Source organism: Labrus mixtus, chromosome 17 (genome assembly GCF_963584025.1).
Source record: "Labrus mixtus chromosome 17, fLabMix1.1, whole genome shotgun sequence".
Classification (NCBI taxonomy): Eukaryota; Metazoa; Chordata; class Actinopteri; order Labriformes; family Labridae; genus Labrus; species Labrus mixtus.
The window spans coordinates 19,844,731-19,863,313 of record NC_083628.1 but is presented as its reverse complement, the minus strand read 5'-3'; the positions used below and the strand labels follow the sequence as shown (position 1 = coordinate 19,863,313).

General features: G+C 42.2%; 1 protein-coding gene across 1 annotated transcript in view; it reads right to left on the bottom strand.

The window, feature by feature from the left end:
- dcc (DCC netrin 1 receptor) overlaps positions 1-18,583 on the bottom strand; it is a 240,628-nt gene that overhangs the window by 16,625 nt on the left and 205,420 nt on the right. Inside the window, exons 26-27 of the mRNA XM_061060638.1 lie at positions 16,598-16,747; positions 11,509-11,817 (exon numbers count right to left, since the gene is read on the bottom strand). Coding sequence (XP_060916621.1) covers positions 11,509-11,817; positions 16,598-16,747 — 459 coding nt within the window. The remainder of the gene's footprint in view (positions 1-11,508; positions 11,818-16,597; positions 16,748-18,583) is intronic.

The following is an 18,583-nucleotide window of genomic DNA, read 5'->3' as shown; positions in this document are numbered from 1 at the left end:
CTTTTACAACTCATTTCCTGAGAGCTGCTTTTGAACATCGATCTGATGTGAGTGCTGACACAGGGACAGTTAATCTGATGACATAAAACTGTTATTGATTGATCTACATGACGAGTTAACATGCAACAAAGTGAGCCATTAACAGGAAACAGATCTAAGGCCTGAATCATCAATCTGTGCATCTAATATTTCTCATTGATCATTTAGCATTCATCCATCATATCTATATTGGTGATTCCATGAACTATCTGACTTTCATTTCCAAGCAGCATCCTTACATGATGAAAAATGAAGCCAATGTGGAACAAAAACGCAGTTCCATAAGTGTCCACTTGAGGCTTTTTTTTAAAGTTGTGTCAATACCCATGAAGCTCCATATTTAAATACCCATTTCAACAGCAGATATTTAAATGTTTACAACCTGGAAATAAATAATTTTGCTCTCTCTAGCTCACTCTACGGAAGCCCTAAAAGGACTTATTTTGTAACGGTATCCTGTGATAAAGAGTAAATGTATTTGCTTTGGATAAAAACCCTGGTATCCCACTTTCACAAGGTCATTTCAGTTGTTCTCTAAAGATCTCGAGAAATGAACTAACTTTCATTGGAAAACAAGCGTTGTAATCCCAGGATACAGAGATATTTAATTTAAGATCTCAAGAAAACAGCAGAAGTTTACTCATTATCACAGGAAATATAAAATGTATGCATGTATGTCCATTTGGTGCTTCATGACTGTACAGTTTTCATTTTCAAATCACTCACCTGTTACATTGTGTGAAAAACTCAATTTAATTTAATAGGCTTGGGAGTGATGACAGGTTGGTCTTATACTATATCAGCTCAGCCAATTACATTTCAGAATTTAACCTCCCTGCTGTGTCTCTTGGAAGTAGTATGGCTTTCTCTGCACTAACTGAACCTCCAAGAAGTCTTGGCTCAAGCTTCTTTGGTGACTGAAATCCTAGTATTGATATGTGTTCATCATACATTATTATAAATGTATTTATTTGTCGGCCAGCACACAGGAGCCAGGATTGTGTTTGTCTTTCCATATATGGTCACTTCTGGCTCCAGAAAAAACCAACATGATGACGGCCAAATGTTGAATTCAAGGCTTCATTTACGCAGTCAAGAAACTAATGGGTGATGTCACGTTGATTATTTCCATTATGTTTGCAGTATATGATCTATATATCCTATTAATAGTCGGTCTATTTAACCATCATTATGTAAGTAGTGCAAAGAGAAAAACAACAAAGAAACAAAATGGCCCAGAAACAAAAGTGGACAGTCACCCAAAAAACATGAAAACAAACAAATGAACAAGAAAACCAAATCAATAAATACATTCAGCCTCCTCTCCCCCCATCACAAATACTCTTCATGAAGGACTCCTTAAAGAAGGAACAAAAAAAACAAGAAAATATGCGACAAAAGAGAGATGTCTGGCTTTTTTAATCTCCTCTCTAATTCACTGAGCGGCCTTGTGATGTCTCAACACATCCCCAGGCTTCTTACCCACAATCCCTCTTGTTTTCTACCCTGAACGGCACTCCTTCACTTCCTGATCAATAAACATCCGTTCTCCTCCTTGTTAAACAAAACACCTGGAACGGCCTTGAAAGCAGCGGCTTACTCCAGAGAATATACGAAGATCAGAGACTAACTTCCTTAAACATTTACAGACTTCACAGCACAAATAAAAATACTTCCAAACTGTCAACAAAACAGACAACGTTCTTCTTATACAAAGAGATTCACAACCATGCCAATACAGTTCTATTAAAAAATACATTTTCCCCAAAACACAAGCGAGAGAAACCAACAAAATATGAAACCATGTATGACAAGAGTGTGGACAAATAACTCAAGGATCTCTGTCGTGGTTTGTGAAAGTCAAGACGTAACACGACTACATTCAGTGACAAATTAGCTTCTTTTTGTAAGCTCTTTGTTTGACTGGAGTGTGAGAAGTTGTTCCTAAAGTAAACACAACTGTTTATAGGTCTTTCAAGCCAGACATTTCTTAGTAGTTTTTGCAGTAGATCAACACCTTGAGTATTTGTTTACTTTCATTGGTTGTCTATGAGGAATGTTAATTGTACCTTTTTCTTAAGCTCCCATGTTATTGTCTAAATATGTTAAGACTGATCAATGACAGTCCTTTTTGCTTGAAACATCTGGGTGTTTCTGAAAACTGGTACATGGGTGATCTTTGGATTGGAATACATCTAGAGTTACAAAATCCCCCAAACAAACCCCATGACACTCTTTTTAAAACAATCAAAAAGTCTATCTTTTGTCCAACCATGGTCTGGTTTGGCCATTTAACTCGCTTTGACATATTTCACCTCCAAGCCTTCATCAGGGAGCCAAAGAGATGCCATGAAATGACAGTTTAGAAATCTACATATAGGAATTGATGTTGAGGCTAAGTGGGGTTTGAACATATTAAACTAAAATGGAAACAACTATGACATAAAGAATGTTGACCCAACATCCCTTATTGGACCTCCAGAGTGATGTTTCCTAATTGTTCAAAATCACTGATCAGAATCGCAAAGAGCATAAAGTATCCAAACTTACATTTCGCGTGAATGAGTTTATGCCCTTCAAAAAGTGGAATAGGTTCCTGAAGTGCTTAAATCAGGAGGCCTCCCTCTTAAAACCATGCAGAGAAAAAAGGAGTGACTTCACTTAAGAACAAAGATGTGGCTGTCTGCTTCACGGCTTCCTGCTGAGAATAAGATATATTTCTTATTGTTGAATCATACTTTCCCCCTGCCAGTAAACAGCATGAAAAAAAGAAAAAATGGTTCATTTTAGGATTCCAGCTGAGAACAATGAAGATAAACTGTGAAAAACTTTAATTATAACAATTCTCCCTGCAGAGATAAAGTTCTCTTTGCTGTGTTTAAAACTCAAAATCACCTACAGTACAATGTAATATGTGTATTTATGTAAATAACACACTATGAAAATAGAAGATGAGCTGTTAATCCTGTAATCTTCACCTCCCTTATTGTCCTGTGTGTCGGATCTTTTGACCAGGAGTCTTTTTATTCCTGACTCTTCAATTCCAAAATCATTAAAAAAAATAAAAAAGAGATAGATCTAGAAAAGATTAAAGCAGCTTGGAAAGCAACGACCAACAAAGCATCTGTTTGGCCTCTTTTTCATGGTGCTCTTTAGAATCTTTTAAAAGTCTGTTTTTTTTAATATCCTTGCAGGTTAAAATGTGTTATTCCAATACAGATACCAGAATGGTTATCAGCCTCCAGTAATGCATGCCATGCCAGTCAATGCACCGACTACATAATAAAACCAATCAGCCTCAAATATTTCAAGTTTCAGATAAATTATTCTGTGAAAATAAAAAAACAACCGAGTAGTTCAAGCAGAGATAACAAAATGTCAACTAGTCGAATACGTCAGTGTTTTTCCATCAATACAATGTATATTTTTTAAAGGAGCCGTATGTAACTCTGTCACCTAGTGGTTAAAATTGGTACTGCAGTCCAAATGCTAAACATTGCAGAGAGCTGCTGCCCCCCCTCCCCCCTCCTCTCTAGAGTTGATGCTCACACAGGTTGCCATGTGGTGGACACTGAAGCTTCAGTGTTTATCCAGCTCTGCATCGGTCTGTAAACCTTTCTGTGTTCTAACCTCTCTCCATTTTTCAAAAACATCTCCAATATTGATCCTAGTTTGAGCACGTTTCTGCTCGTGGAGCTTATTAGAAACATGCAGAGGCTTTTTAGGTCGGGTACAATCACTTCTATCTGAACCACTTCTCTTGCCCGCTTCCATCACTGCAACACCTGTTGACCTGATAACTGCTCTCATATCTGACAAACCGAGGGGTGTCCAAAACGGCCGTGTGGGGGTGCCTTAAAACCGCCTACCTTCTCTGGTCCAAACAAATCTAAAGTTAGAAGGAGGACATACTGGCTGCTGCATTGCTGTCAGAGAAGCCAACACTTCAACATAACATGTTTCCTTAATGTCTGATCATATAGTAAGATCACTTTATCATTTCACTCACTACACATCTTACTGATTGATCCTTTAAGTCTTACTAGTATCAGAGGTGGGCTCAATATCTGAATCTCTCCGTGAAAGAAAATAACAGGTATGTAAACAGTTCTTAGCATGTTCTTAGAGTATTATCCATTACCGCCGATCTCAATTCAGAGAGAATTATAGCAGGTGATGTTCCTTTCAATGCCAGCAAGACCTCCAAAAAAGGCTCACTGTGACATGATTATAAGAATGAGTGTGAACATATGAGTGTGAAATCTTTTTGTAGGAAAAAAGTACAACCAGAGAACGTGAACAGATCTCGTCCTTCGATGGCAGCGTGGCTCCAGCCTTCGAGTCTGCATTTTTCAGTCCCTGTACTTTATATTTTACAGTATTTCTGAGCTTGTGTGTCTCTGTGTGTCTGTAAACGTGGTGTAGAAAAACCCTGCCAGGTTCATTTCAAAATGGAGCAGAACCAAATGTGTTTGTATGACTTCTCAGCATGCTGCTGTCAGAGCGACTCCAAACTGAGCTCCACAAAAAATAAAAAAAAACATTTTGTGGAAAAACACAATGAGCTGCAGCGGTGGAGAGCTGAAGCAAAGGTTACACATCCACAGTGAAGAACAGCATAAAGGAGACTTTCACGGTTCCTGGCTCGGCCTCGGGGGTTGGGTGGGTTTTTGACGGAGAGGGATGGGGGTGCGAGGTGAGCGGCGTCTCCTGTGTTCAGAAAGGTGGATATATTTACCAGACAAGCTGCAGTGGAGGTGAGAAACGCCCGCCGGGGGTCACATCAGCAGCGTCTGTCTCTGTCTGTGGGTCGACGCCAAAGATGAGGAGATTTACAGCGGTAGTATCATGGTGAGGAGGAGGAGGGGGGGGTGGGGGGGTTATTGATCCTGAAGAAGGTTTGAAGTGAATACAGTTAAAGATGAAAAGTATCTTTGAGGAGATGTCACGTCTCAAGAGGGAGAAGAGCCAACATCCTCCTCTTCCTCTTCACGCTGGAGTTTCTTTGTCTCCCCCCCCCCCCCCCGTCTGTCTGTTTGAAGTCTAGCTCTCTGTGAAACTGTCTGCCTCAGCAAAAAGATGTCAGGGAGACAGGTGCAGGCAGGTTAGGAGGCTTGGGTTTGGTGAACTTTGAGGAACTAACTTTATATAATGATTAGTGTGGAAAAGGATAAACATTGTTAAGGATAAAATGTTTTTTCAAACTAATCACTCGTTCAGCATTCAAGGTGGAATCACTATAACTGCAAATGTACAGAGGACATTAATATAGTAGCTTTTAATTATCTCGGCGGCAGTATCTCAGTGTGTAGGAGACTTGGGTTGGAAACCGGAGGGTGGCTGGTTCAAGTCCTGGTACGGACAAAATTTGGAGATTTGTCTGGTACTGTAGCTGGCGAGGTGCGAGGTCACATCCTGAGCACTGCCGACGTGCCCTTAAGCAAGGCACCGAAGACCCTCCCCCACCAGCTCAGGCGCGCTCGCTGTGTGCAGCCCCCCCTCACTCTCTCCATTAGTGAACATCCACAGGATCCTGTTTGTGCATGTGTGTGTGTGTTTCAGCCTGTGTGTGTAGCATGTTCCCCTCGCAGGATTAATAAAAGTACATCTTCTTCTTCTTCAAATTAATTTAAAGCTTAATGTGACACTATGAAGTCATCATAAAGATGAACTAATAATATAGAGATATGAAAGGCATCTGTTCCAACCTTCACAACAGGGTCCTAAGTCTCTAACCAGACTCTTCTCCTCTGTTGCCCCCCGGTGGTGGAACGAATTAACAAACTCCATTCGATCTGCAGAGTCCCTCTGCACCTTTAAGAAAAAGCTAAAGACCCAGCTCATTATGAACACCTACGACCTTAATGATGATGATGATGATGATGGTGGTAATGACGATGGTTTTTGTTTGATAACGATGACTTATAAGATGGTTTCTATACTGATTAGAGCTCTCAAAAACTGCCGTTAATGTTGTGCTCTGCCTCTGGTCACTTCCTGTCAGCACCTGTGTGTCCAATCAGACTCAAAGCTGATCGTTTGCTCTTACTGACATTGTTCCTTTTTTCTAGATCTTTGATCGTGTCGTACTAACTCTCTGAAGTACGTCACTTTGGATAAAAGCGTCTGCTAAGTGAATTGTAGATATAAATCTCCCGTAAGGAACTATCGCTTTGCGTCGACTGTGGGGATATTTGGGGATACAGCGATGTAATGTGGCCTCTTGACAAAACAGCTACAATGAGGATGCTTGATGTCTGAACAGTCACTCCCAGAGAAAAGTCAGGACACGCCCCTCTTCTGGACTGCTTTATTCCACCTGCTGTCACTGCTGCAGCCTCGCTTTGATGAGCAGAAAACAAAACCTGGAGGCAGGGCCTCCATCGAAATGGGACAGGGGACTGTTGAACTTTTTTTAAATTTGAGTGGTGTAACAAAAGTTGAAAGTCTGAGGCTTTCAGCACACATCCCGATCATTTCACCATCTTGTTAAAATTTTTAAAACTGTCTGATCAAAGAGGACAAACTCTCTCTGCTGCCGCCCTCCTCTGCTCCATCTTTACTTCACACCTGAGGGTTCAAAGTCTTTTGAAATATGATGTTTTAGCTTTATCTCCCTTCTCACCTCTCTCACATGAGGTGGGTTTTAACAGGTCAGAAGATTTTGGAGATCAGAGCTTTCACGCAGATTCACCTGCTGCCCTGCTCGGCACATGTAACACAACAATGGTGTCATTAGATCAGCGTGTATTCTGACAATGCTGGGTTGTGTTTTCAGCTTTTATTTATGCATCTATTCCAGGATGAATCTCAATGCTTTGAGTGACCTCCTGTAGTCCTTCTCTCAGTCAAAACCAGTTAAGGATTTTTTATCGTTAGTGCTAATGAACATCCTGCCTCTATAGAAAATAGAATAAAGGCACAAATTGAGAAAAACTGCTACGGAAATCTCTACATCTTCCTTGTGTGGTCATCCACTCGCAGCATATAACCATTTGAAAGCACCTTAAAGCTTTTCATTGGTAATAAGGTTCGTGGTACGAGGCGAGATGAAACCATAAGCTTTAAAACATCCATCACAGCGGGCTCACGTCTGCCTCCAGCTGCGGCTGAAATGTCTTCTCTCACTATCAGACATCGAGTCAGACAATCCCATTACAGCTTCCAGCATTAAAGCGCACATTCAGGCCAATTTAGGTGAGTAACTGCCCACCATCACACTTTACTCTGCACACGGGCTTCAGAGGCCATGTTGGAAAAAACGAGAAGAAGGTCGCTGTTTAAAAATTGATATGAGATGAAGGGAGAGAAGGAGGAGGAAGTTTATGTGGTTTGCTGCAGCTCAAGGCTAATTTAAACTCCTCTATTTTTATAGCAGAACGGTATTTTTATTTCTTCTGCTCTGCTTTTGTCACTCGGTGTGTTTTAAATTGAGTATCTCCTTTGGATTAAAACGTAACGTCGACCATATCTCCGACATAATAATGTGTTTATTTCAGTGACACGTCTAAGGGGAAAAACATAATAGCAGACATTACGTTGGTTTAAGCATTAAAGAGGGTAAACAAGTGATTTGATATTCTCGGCTCCATAAAATTGCTGACTCACACGAGACAGATTAAAAAAACAAGAATGATGGTTTAAGTGAACGCCACGGAGGAGGAGACATGCTGCCGTTTGTTCATTTGTCTGGATCGAGCACCAAACACTTGATCCTGTGTTTCACAATTCCCTCCATAAAGCTCACATCTTTTAAAAATCCTCCAGCTTGTCATGTAGACAACATCTTCATCTCAAACCCCCTCCATGCCAAGATGACGTTAGAATGGTTACAATACTGTGTATGAGAGCTGGACGCTTTGATGTAGAAGTGAAGCCAAAGTAGTAGCATCTTTGGCTCCTTTTCTTTGAGCTGTTTGACTTTATTTTCTGATCCCTAACCACTTCCTGTTTCCGTTGTTAAGTTTATGTTGTACCAGAAGATCCTTACGTTATTTTCAAAATAAAAGCATGGTTGAATTCCAACTGCAAGTAAAGTACTCTCAGTTTAAGACAGAACAAAATTTCAGAATAAAAGCCTAAACATTTTGATTTTAATGTGAAATAATAGAATTTCAAAAATGCTATTGAAATGTTGGGATTAATTGCGAATAAAAAATGTAACACTTTGACAGCCCTAACTTTTGCAGGACTTGAGGAGGCAGAGCAGCGTTGTCCATTAGATTGGTTATGGTTTAATCTAGCTCCATCAGAACCATCAAAAAACATGTATTTTTAGGTCAAATGTATGCTCTGATATTGTAGAAAATCTAACAAAATACACTGTTGATAAACATTTGGTAGAATAAACAGAAGAAAGGATATGAGGGTGTAATGTAACTCTAACATTAGAGTCTTGAAACACATGACACAACACTGTTTATATCAGAGAGAGGACTACAACGTCACCTCTTTCCTGTGCAGCTTTCCATCCATCTTACAAATTTATTAAGTGGCGAGCATCAATCTCCCGTCGGTTCAGGTCATTTTTTCTCTCTCTGCGTCTCTCCCTCACCACAACAATCCAATTAAACCATGAAAACATCTCATTCTTTTCAGCCAGGGAGTCATTCAGGCCGGATAAACACACAAACAAGACCAGCGATGAACATCAAGCACCATCGCTCACAAGTCTGTTTTTCCCTCCTTTAAAGGGAGACAGAGGAAGGGGGGGTGATGAAGGTAGCGCTACCCAGCTCTGAGGCTCTGTGTTGGGGGGGGGGGGGGGGGGGGTCACAGGGTGAATGTTGAGTCTCTGGAAGTCGCCGCAGGCTCGCTATTTCTGAGCGAAAGGTTTCCAGGAGACGAAAATCAATGTTAATCTGAGGCCACCTGGGCGTGTAAACAGAGCCATAATGGAACTGTATACACCCACACACACACACACGCACACACAAACACACACAGAGGGTGATACACACCTACAAAAGACAGGAACACACAACAAATACACCTACACACACACAGTTAGTGTCCAGGGATCATATGAACTGTAGACGAAGGGTTTTGCTTTCTGTTCGCTCTGCTGCAGGCGATCACAGAGAATGACAGGATGAGTCCCAGAGGGAGAGGGAAGAGGGAGCAAAACATCCAAAAGAGGAGGAGTAAGAAGGGGAATGAAAGAGATAAGAAGGTAAACCACGACAGAGGTGGAATGAGGGGATATCCCCCGCTTTAATTCTGTTCATCCCTCCAGCACGGTTTTCAATCTGAAGGTTTATGCTGGATCAACAGCGTACTGAAACACTTAATGATGGATTTATAGAAAATGATGAAAGAGAAAAAAAAACATATAATGGATCTGACTTAAGTACACTCGTCATTTAGCTGACGTCCTCATGCCTACACAGCTAGGATCAATTGGTTACATCTCTATTGGCAGATCAGTGATTCACTTTTTGTTATCTTTTAATATTTGATCGCAGTATTGCCATAAACTGTAAATATTAATGGATGAAGCCTGAGTGACGTCAGCCATCTGTTCCTGCAGGGGGCTCTGGAGGCTCATCAGCAGCAGCCGCCATGTTGGAAATCCTGTCTCAGTCTAACTTTCAGTCAACCTAACGACAGACTGAGAGCTGGAGCTGAGGCGGGTTTTAAACCTCCTGACGAACAGTTACATCACGCCCACCTGTCAACCAGGTCAGCTACACGCCTAACTATGGATAACACGTATCGTTCATGAAATCAAAACGGAGCCATTTTAAAAAAAATTCTCCTACATACAGTGTTGCGCCAGTGATGACAATAACTTATCAGACCTATTTGTTTTTTTGTACCGGGCTGTAACATGTAAAAACATGTTTTTTGGCTGTGGTGTGTATGTGACCCCCGGTTGTTCCTGGAGCCTCAAGTGGACACTCGAAGAACGGCAGGACATTGCACTTCCGCATTGGCTTCATTTTTCTAGACTGGAGGTTGCTGCCTGAGTAGTGCTTACTGCTTGCTGTGTGGAAACCCCCCCACTCTGTCTGTTAACTATCTGACGCTAACTAGCTATCCCGGGACTTCTGCTAATTGCTACCTGCCGCTAGCTTCACCTCCTGTACTTGCCATGCCACACAGTGAGCCCTAATGGCCCCCATGTGGACAACTTCCGTCTTTCTACTACGTCACAGGATTAACATATACTATATGCAGACTGTTTTTTTTAGTTGAAGTTACTTCAAAGCCTGGTGTCTCATGAAGACAAAGGGAACCTTTCTGTGATTAATAAAACAGAAACCCAGCTGTGTGTAAAGATGTGTTTGGTGATTTAAAGGTCTGAGAGGGAGGCTTACTTTTTATATACTTAGCTTTAGAATTGAAAAGTTACACAGTTAACATTCTGACCTGACGCTGTTGCTTGAGGAAAACCTCAGGGGATAAAATATTTCAAAAGTTTGAATCGTCTTGGGAGCACATTTCAAGGCAATTCACCGCGAGGTTGCCATCTCAGGAGCCCTCTAGCATCGCTAAACATAGACACCACTGAGAAGAATCTGACTTTTTATGAGCAAGAGAGGAGGCGATGGTATGTGTACGTGTGTGTGTGTGTGTGTGTGTGTGTGTATGTGTGTGGGAGGGGGGCCTAACATACAGTGGACCAACAGGTAACATAAAGATAGAGAAAAGAGAGGGAGGTCAGTCCAGATCAGACCCAGCCCTCTGGCTAATGTCAAGGCCGCTTACAGTATATTCTGTCTAAAAATGCACGCGCGCACACACACACACACACACACACACACACACACACACACACACACACACACACACACACACACACACACACACACACACACACACACACACACACACACAGAGAACAGTGTAGCAGCCTGAGGCTAACACATTTAGCTTGCTTGAATAAAATATGAAACAGAGTGCAGCGGCTCAGCAGAGAGAATCCGGCTTAAACAAAGAGTCACAAGAATCTGACTAAAGAATAAAAAAAACCTGTAGGATGAGCTGCAGAGTGGAACCAGGATTTTTTTGAGAAAATAGGAACGCAGCCGTCTTCTCCGGGACAGGGCTCATTTTAGATGGACTGAGGGTGAAGTGTAAAACTGTGATGGGGGCTGACGAGTCCAAATTTGACTCTCTGTTTGGAAATCTGTGATTCCCCGTTCTCTGGGCTAAAAGGTAGAGGGACCATCCAGCTCATAATCAGTGCTCAGTTGAAAAGCCAGCATCATTAAGGTATGGAGGTGCATTAGTGCACATGGCATGGGTAACCTGCAGATTTTTGAAGGCGCTAATAATGCTGAATGAACAGGTTTTCGAGCAACATGCTGCCAAACAGACAACTTCTTTTTCAAAGATGGCCCGGCTTATTTCAGCAAAACAATGCCAAAAAACATTCTGCACGCGCTACATCAGCAAAGCTCTGAAGTGAAAGAGTCCGAGTGATAAACTGGCCTTCCCCTTTACAAATCATTCAGGGGAACTTACTGGACTGCGGTAACATGGACGTGTACACCTTGGGGTCGATGGTCCCCATGGGTGGTGGCAGCAGGGGGTTGGTGAAGCTTCTTAGAGGGTGGCTTGGCCGCACACACGCCGTCGGGATGGTCCGTCCGCTCCCAGCTGCGACCTCATCGGCTGCAGCTCCGCCGACAGCAGCGGGGGCCCCCGGGACCGGACCGACCCCGGGAACATGCTCCACAGACGAGGCCGAGGAGCCGGGCAGGAGGGGTGTAGGCTGCTGCGGTGGAGGCTGCTGCTGGAGGAGAGGGTTGGTGGAGGCGTCTGAAGGCATCGCTAGGGGGAGAAGAAGAAGAAGAAGAAGGAGAGCGGGAGTTGTTAAGTGGGAACAAAAAAAAGAAAAAGGGATTGTTAGGGAGGACAGAAAAATGGAGACAGAGGGAGGGAAGGACAAAAACAAAACATCCAATTATTGTGAATCACGGTGCCGTTTGTCGAGAGCCACGCTCATTTGGAGAAAAACAGCGAAAGCATCAAGAAAACAAACAGCTAAACTTCAAACGTGTTAACCCCTCTGCAACAAAAAGCTCAGAGTGTTTCCTCATACACATTTTTCGGCTTTCATGTAGGAAGTAATGCGCTGTGAAAATGTGCCACAATTGTGTAAATGGCTGCGGCTGCAGGAAGGCCACAGCAATGAGAATGTGTTGTTTTCTGAAATATAGCCTGCGTGGATGTTTGGTTGTATGTTTTATGACCTGTGTGGGGCTGCAGAGAGAGATGTGAACTGCTCTGTGGATGAACACATACAAGAAGCCAGAGAAATGTTTTCCTGCTTTTCATCAAACCACAAAAAAGTATTTTTCTTTAATTGGCACACCGACAGACTCATAGATGTTTCAAACACAACTCCATAATGTAATAAATCCAATTAAAACTTCAACTTTCTCCCCCTCGTGCGTAACGAAACACTGAGTTCTGCCGGGGTTGCAGATTTATTCTTCTTTTACTTTGTGGAATTTCTCGCTGGTGTGTCTGCGTCGGCTGTGAGAAATTCCATTTTATCTTGTCAGATGAACATGTGAGAGAAAGGAGGAGGAGGAAGAGGAGGAAGATGGAGGAGGAGGAGGAGCTGAAGAAGAAGAAAAAAAAAAAACCCTGACAGAAACACGGCTCTGATGTGACATGAGAGATGAATCTGCTCATGTAGCTACAGCCGCTGGGATCAGAGCGAACACAGACAGCCGGTAATTACATGTAGAGTCACTGTGAGTTTATTAACCGGGCTGATATAAGAGCAAGAAAAAATGTGGAAGAGCTGAAAGAGACTCCTGATGACTCGAGGGGAAGTGGATGAGGGGAGAAGTAGAGAGAGAGAGACTGAAGACGAAGAGGTGAAAGAAAAAAAACGGAGGAAACAGGAATAATAAATCAGAGAACGTTTGACGGCAAAAAGACAAGCTGCTGAAAAGTTCTTCAAGTGTTTGTGTTCTTTCATGTCAGGGTGACATCATTAGTCAGAGTCAACAAATAGACAAACAAGTGTAACGCAGAGGTTTGTTTATATCTGACATATTTGTGTTTAAGTTAGAGGAGCATTAAACCCTCTGTGTGTGTGCGTGTGTGCTTTGTTGTCTCATTTGCACAGGTTGAGTGTGTACAGAAAGCACTCCTTTAGAGCAGTGGGTTCTCAACTGGTGAAGGCAAAACATACTGAAGAGTCCTGCATACTCAGGGAGATGAATCTGAGAAGAAAAAGACGAAACAGCATCAAGTAAGTGTAATAACCGGAGGATATACCCGTTAGTTTAATCCGCTCTGGTTTGATCTACCTCCACTCACCCTTCCATTAGCACCGCCCACCTCTAACCTCTCCATCACATGTTGAATTTGAACACAGACCTCATCTCCATCCCTGCAGTGATGGGAGGCTACAGAGAGCACGGGGTGATTTATCTCCCACACTGAATGTTTTTTAAAGAGGAAAAATGTGTTTTAGAGACTCACAATGGAGCTCAATGATAAGCACTGAATATTTCTGTATGTATGTGAAGAGAAAACAGAACCAGCAGTTACTTTGAAGTAGATTTTAACAGCAGAGAGGAGCAGTGAGTATTTAATTATCTTTGTTTGCTCCTCAAAGCAGACACGTCAGCTCCTGGTTTTCTCTTGTTTGAATTCTTAAAGGCAGGGTTGGTCATTTTCAAAAACTAGCATGATTTTAAAAAGTAGCATTCCCTCAGTGCTCCCTCTACGCCCCCTCACTTACATGCACGAGCGCCGTTGGTCCAGAAGCGGACCTCAGCTCACGCTTTGAGTGTGCTAGTCAAGTGCCGGCAAGGAAAGAGAATGAACAGGGAGACAGGGAGGCCTGTGATTGGTTCATCAGATTGGTACCTCGTGGCAGACATTGGTTGAAGTCTTACAACTGATACAGATGATGGATTTTCTTTGTTCCTTTTTCAGAGAACATGAGTTATTAATTTCTGTCAGGACCTAAAGACAATTTCAACCAACATCTGAAAAAGTGGATCTGGAGGAAATTACCAACCCTGCATTTAATGTTTCTAAAACAACAACATCCCGAGACCTTTTAGAGCTCTGATCCGTTCTGATTTCATCTCTGATATTTGCACAGCATGAACACAAAGTGACCTCGGGCGTGTGCAGAAAGTTCTTGTTTGCATAATTAATTGCATAATCTAATTGCATAATCTAAAATACAAATAACAAAACAAATAAAAAGCTGGAGCATTAATTGCAGGATTACATAACCTTAAAGAAATCCAAACAGGCAGCACATTTTCTTTTTTATTGTAGAAGAGAATTCTAAACACTTTTGCACCCTGCTCACAAAAATGAGCAAATCTAAAAAATATGTAAATAACTTCTGGAGTGTTAAATATTTTGTTCATGTAAAACATGGAAAATATTCAAATAGACTGATTTGTTTTGTGTTTTGTAAAATGACTCAAAACATCAGACTTTTGTTTTTTCTTTACTTAACAGATCATTTAAATACTTTCATATATTACCATGTTATTCTATTTATATACAGAAACATTTAGTGGACATACTTTTACATCAGTTTCATTTTCCACTAACGATTGTCTTTCAGCCTGTTTCACTGCTGCAGGCTGAAGAGATCCCAAACCCGTTTTGTAGAGACTGGGTAGTGTACTGTGTTCATTTAAACGTATTTGAAGCTGGAAAAAAATGGAGATGGAAACGCTGAAACTAAAACTGAATGTGCATGAAAACCAAATCTATGAGCCACAGGAGGCTTCAAAGCTTCATAAATCCAAGTTTGATCTGCACAGCTGTTGATTATTCTCTGTGGGTTTGTCTCTTCCACCAGCGTCACCTTTCATATGACACATGTATCGAGTACTTCCAGCTCCTCTTTGAAGCCAGAGCACATGATTTACTCAGAGGGTAAATGAGAATCCTGAAGGCTCGCATCGTGCCATCAAGAGGAAATATATCTCAACCCCGCTGCAGAAACATGTGCTCATCATTCAGTCAGACATATCTTGGCATCAGGAACTCTTGAACTTCAGAGACACGTTTGTTGGTTTGAATGAAGTTTGGACCAAAATCATGATCACCAGAGAATCAAAGGAGGCAGCGATGCGTTCTGTTGTGTCTGTTTTAATCCGTGTTTGTGTGTGACTTTGAACCTGATCTTTTCTCTCTCTGTGAGTCTCTAGCTAATTATACCCGCCTCTGTGTGTGTTCTGCCAGCAGTGATCGACCCCCCCCCCCCACCCTGCTGTGTCGCTTAATTCAATGACTCTGAAGCCTCTCGTCGTCTCTCTGTGGTTGTTAAATCACCAATACAAGCCGACCAGGAATTAGCCAATTACTGAATTACTGAATTATTGCTCCTCGCCACGTCGTTTAGCATTTAGCTCTGCAGCAGAATGAGGCTTCAATCCAGCAGGGAGGGGAGGGGGGAGGGGGGAGGAGGGAAAGGAGGGGAGGGGAGAGAGTTCTGGAAAGATGAAGATGCTGCAGTGGGAGCACTATGCTGCATTTGTTAAAGGTTAAAGTAGTATAACAATAATTATCATAATTATACTCTGTGCTATTCCATTATTAACAGCCGCAGTATTTCTTGCATGAACATCCCGAGCTATAGTAGTGACTCAATAATCACCATAATATCAGAATGTCACAGCGTTTGGCTGTAAATGTTTCTGTTCTCCCAATAATCATTGTACGGCTGCAACCATAAATCGATGAGATCAATAAAAATCGGTTAATCAAAGTTAAGGCAATGAATTTTGACGTTTGTAGAGATTATTCCGGCCCTCGTCGCGGTGCAGGGCTGTGCATGGTAAACTCAGACAGTTGAGCGGAGGGTTGAATAGCACTTGATCAACTTAAGCTGTGCTGAAATGAGCTGTGTAGATAAACTTTATTTATCTAAATGGTGATGATAATGTGACGATTAACAAACATAATGAGGAGAAATGTTCATTAATGTCCGTTTATTCATGAAGAAGAGGAGTCGACGGCGAGCTAAAAATAGATCTTTGATCATAAAAACTCAGACAAATCCTAAGTTTTGTTTTTGGCTCAGAGAGGAGGCGTGATGGTTGCAGTGGAAGTGTCAGACTGTCGGACATTTAAAATCCAACATGTTTCCACCACTGTGTCTGTCTTCTCTGTCTGTCAAATACAAGCAGGAGAGAGGGGAGAGATGTGTGTGTGCTGCAGGCAGAGAGCAAGAGGAGCAATTGTGTGTGTGTGTGTGTGTGTGTGTCAGTGAATAAGAGCAACAGAGAGAAGGCGAGCTGACTCGACAACAGGCTTTAACGAGCTAACGATAGTCTGGAGGAGCTGTGAGAGACTGAAGTGTGTACGGTATCACAATATCAATAACCTTTGAAGGCGACGGCTTCCCTTTAATAAAAAGGTCTAAAGAAATCTGTAGCTCTTCTGTGCTAACATCAAGCAGGGGAAGTAGTTCAAGTTCTCATATAAAAAAGGAAAACAGCCTGTCATTAACAGTTTTTGAGTAATACACCTTTAGTGTGTCTCTGTCTCTACAGTAGTATCAGCAGTGTTATAGCAGCAGGAGTAAATTAGTAGTATTGAAGTATTGCAGTACCTGGTGTGTATCCTCTGTCCACGGTCAGGCTGGGGAAAGGCATCGGTCTCAGGCTGAACTTGTTGTGAGTGAAGCCGCAGGAAGGTGAAGGCAGGATGCCCGGGTACTGAGAGGAGTCCAGAGCCGGCACCGGGATGGCACTGACCACCGCTGAAACACACAGGCAGAAAAAAAAGACGGTAAAGAAGAAGAAGCGGGGAATCATCTCGGAGCATGGCTAAAAAGTGGAGGTTAAACAGCCAGAGAGCGAAACACTGACCACCACTGAAACAGAAAACTGACTAAAAGGAAGAAGCTCATTAAACAGTCTGCAGGATAAAATCAGTTCGTCATGATGTTAAGCAGAGTCTGTCAGAAAGGGATTCACAGAATTATACCACAGCTGATACAGAGAGTCAGTCATACACATAGATTGTTTACTAAGTGGCCGAGGCCTCTGACTCATAACAGGTTTATGGAGCTTCCTGGTCAAATCACACAAACGAAAAAAAAATAAACATCTAATCCTCCGTGCAAATGCAACATGTTGATTGCAACCCAAACTGTGCAGAAGGCACCACGGCACCAGAGACACGTTTCTCTCACAGACTCTATAACTGAAAAACTGAAAAAGTCTTGTATGTTAAAACTAGAAACAGGCAAAGAGGCTACCAGCTACAATGCGCCCTCTTGCAGTCCTATCAGTCACTGCCCTAACTATGCATAACGCCTACTCCTTCGTTAAACAAAACAGACGAGTTTAAAAAAAAAAACAACACCCGATAAGACTCAGCTCAGATCAAAATGTGTTTGTTTTTGTTGTACAAGGCTGTAAACATGTTTCTGTTGCAGAAATATGTATTTCAACATGTGTGTTTGTGACTACTGCGTCTTTTGCAGCCAGCCTCTAGTGGACACTTGAGGAAGTGACGTTTTTTGCACTTCCACATTGACATCATTTTTCAACACTGGATGTTGTTGCTTGTTTTTGCTCTGTTGTTCAAGCTGCTGCTATCAATTCTATTTGAATTTGCCCCCCTGGTTGTATAAAAGTAATTTCAGGTCTTCTCCAACACAGAATGATTCTCAATATTAAATGATGGTCCAGCATTTAATTTTAAAATGAGGATAAACAAGGGTTTGCTTTGTTTTGTGACAAGCTGCTGCCTTAACAACCCGTCCGACTTTCTTGTGGAAATGTGATCACTCATCCCTCCAAAAATGCTGAACTCGGGGCTTCCAAACATAAGTTCACAGACCAGTGGGTGATGTGATGGCAGCTATGTCTGATTCTCGTGTACAGTCTGTTTTTTTTTTTCACACACAGTAAACGAGAGAAAAGAGCAGAGTTTGCTACAGTCAGTCTGCACTCACAGAGGAGCAGAAACAGAAGTTCATATGTGACCTTGAGAGGAAACTGCAGGGAGTCGAACTCACGAGACACTGCCTCAGGTACACACACACACACACACACACACACACACACAGAGGCACTCAGTGAAGGGGGGCTCATATCTTTGAAAACAGGCGGCAATATGTGTGTGTGTGTGTGTGTATGTGTGTGTGAGTGTGTATGTGTGTGTGAGTGCATCTTCAACCTCTGCAGCCTGGGTTTAAATTATTCTGTGTTTTACTTACAGGAGCATCTCTATAATATAACGATGTGTAACAATAAACAGAAGCTGCAGGGAAACAGAGCACTCTCCTCTTCATGTTTATTTATAATCCACTCACTGGAGTGCGCTTTGGTTCTCATTTTATTTCATGTTAAAGTGGAGTCACAAACGTGCAGCAGGGGATGTTTGTAGTTTCCCTCAGGGACGGAGGGGTCTCTGTGGTATGTCACCTCGTTACAGAGGACCCAGTTCTTAAATTAAAGGTGAGATCAGACCCCCTTAAGGCCTGTGAGTGACACCATTCATTGGCCACACCCCCAACTGTACACTTTACACCATCAAACATCAAGAGTGATCAAATGAATACACTTAATTCATCATTTTTTTACGT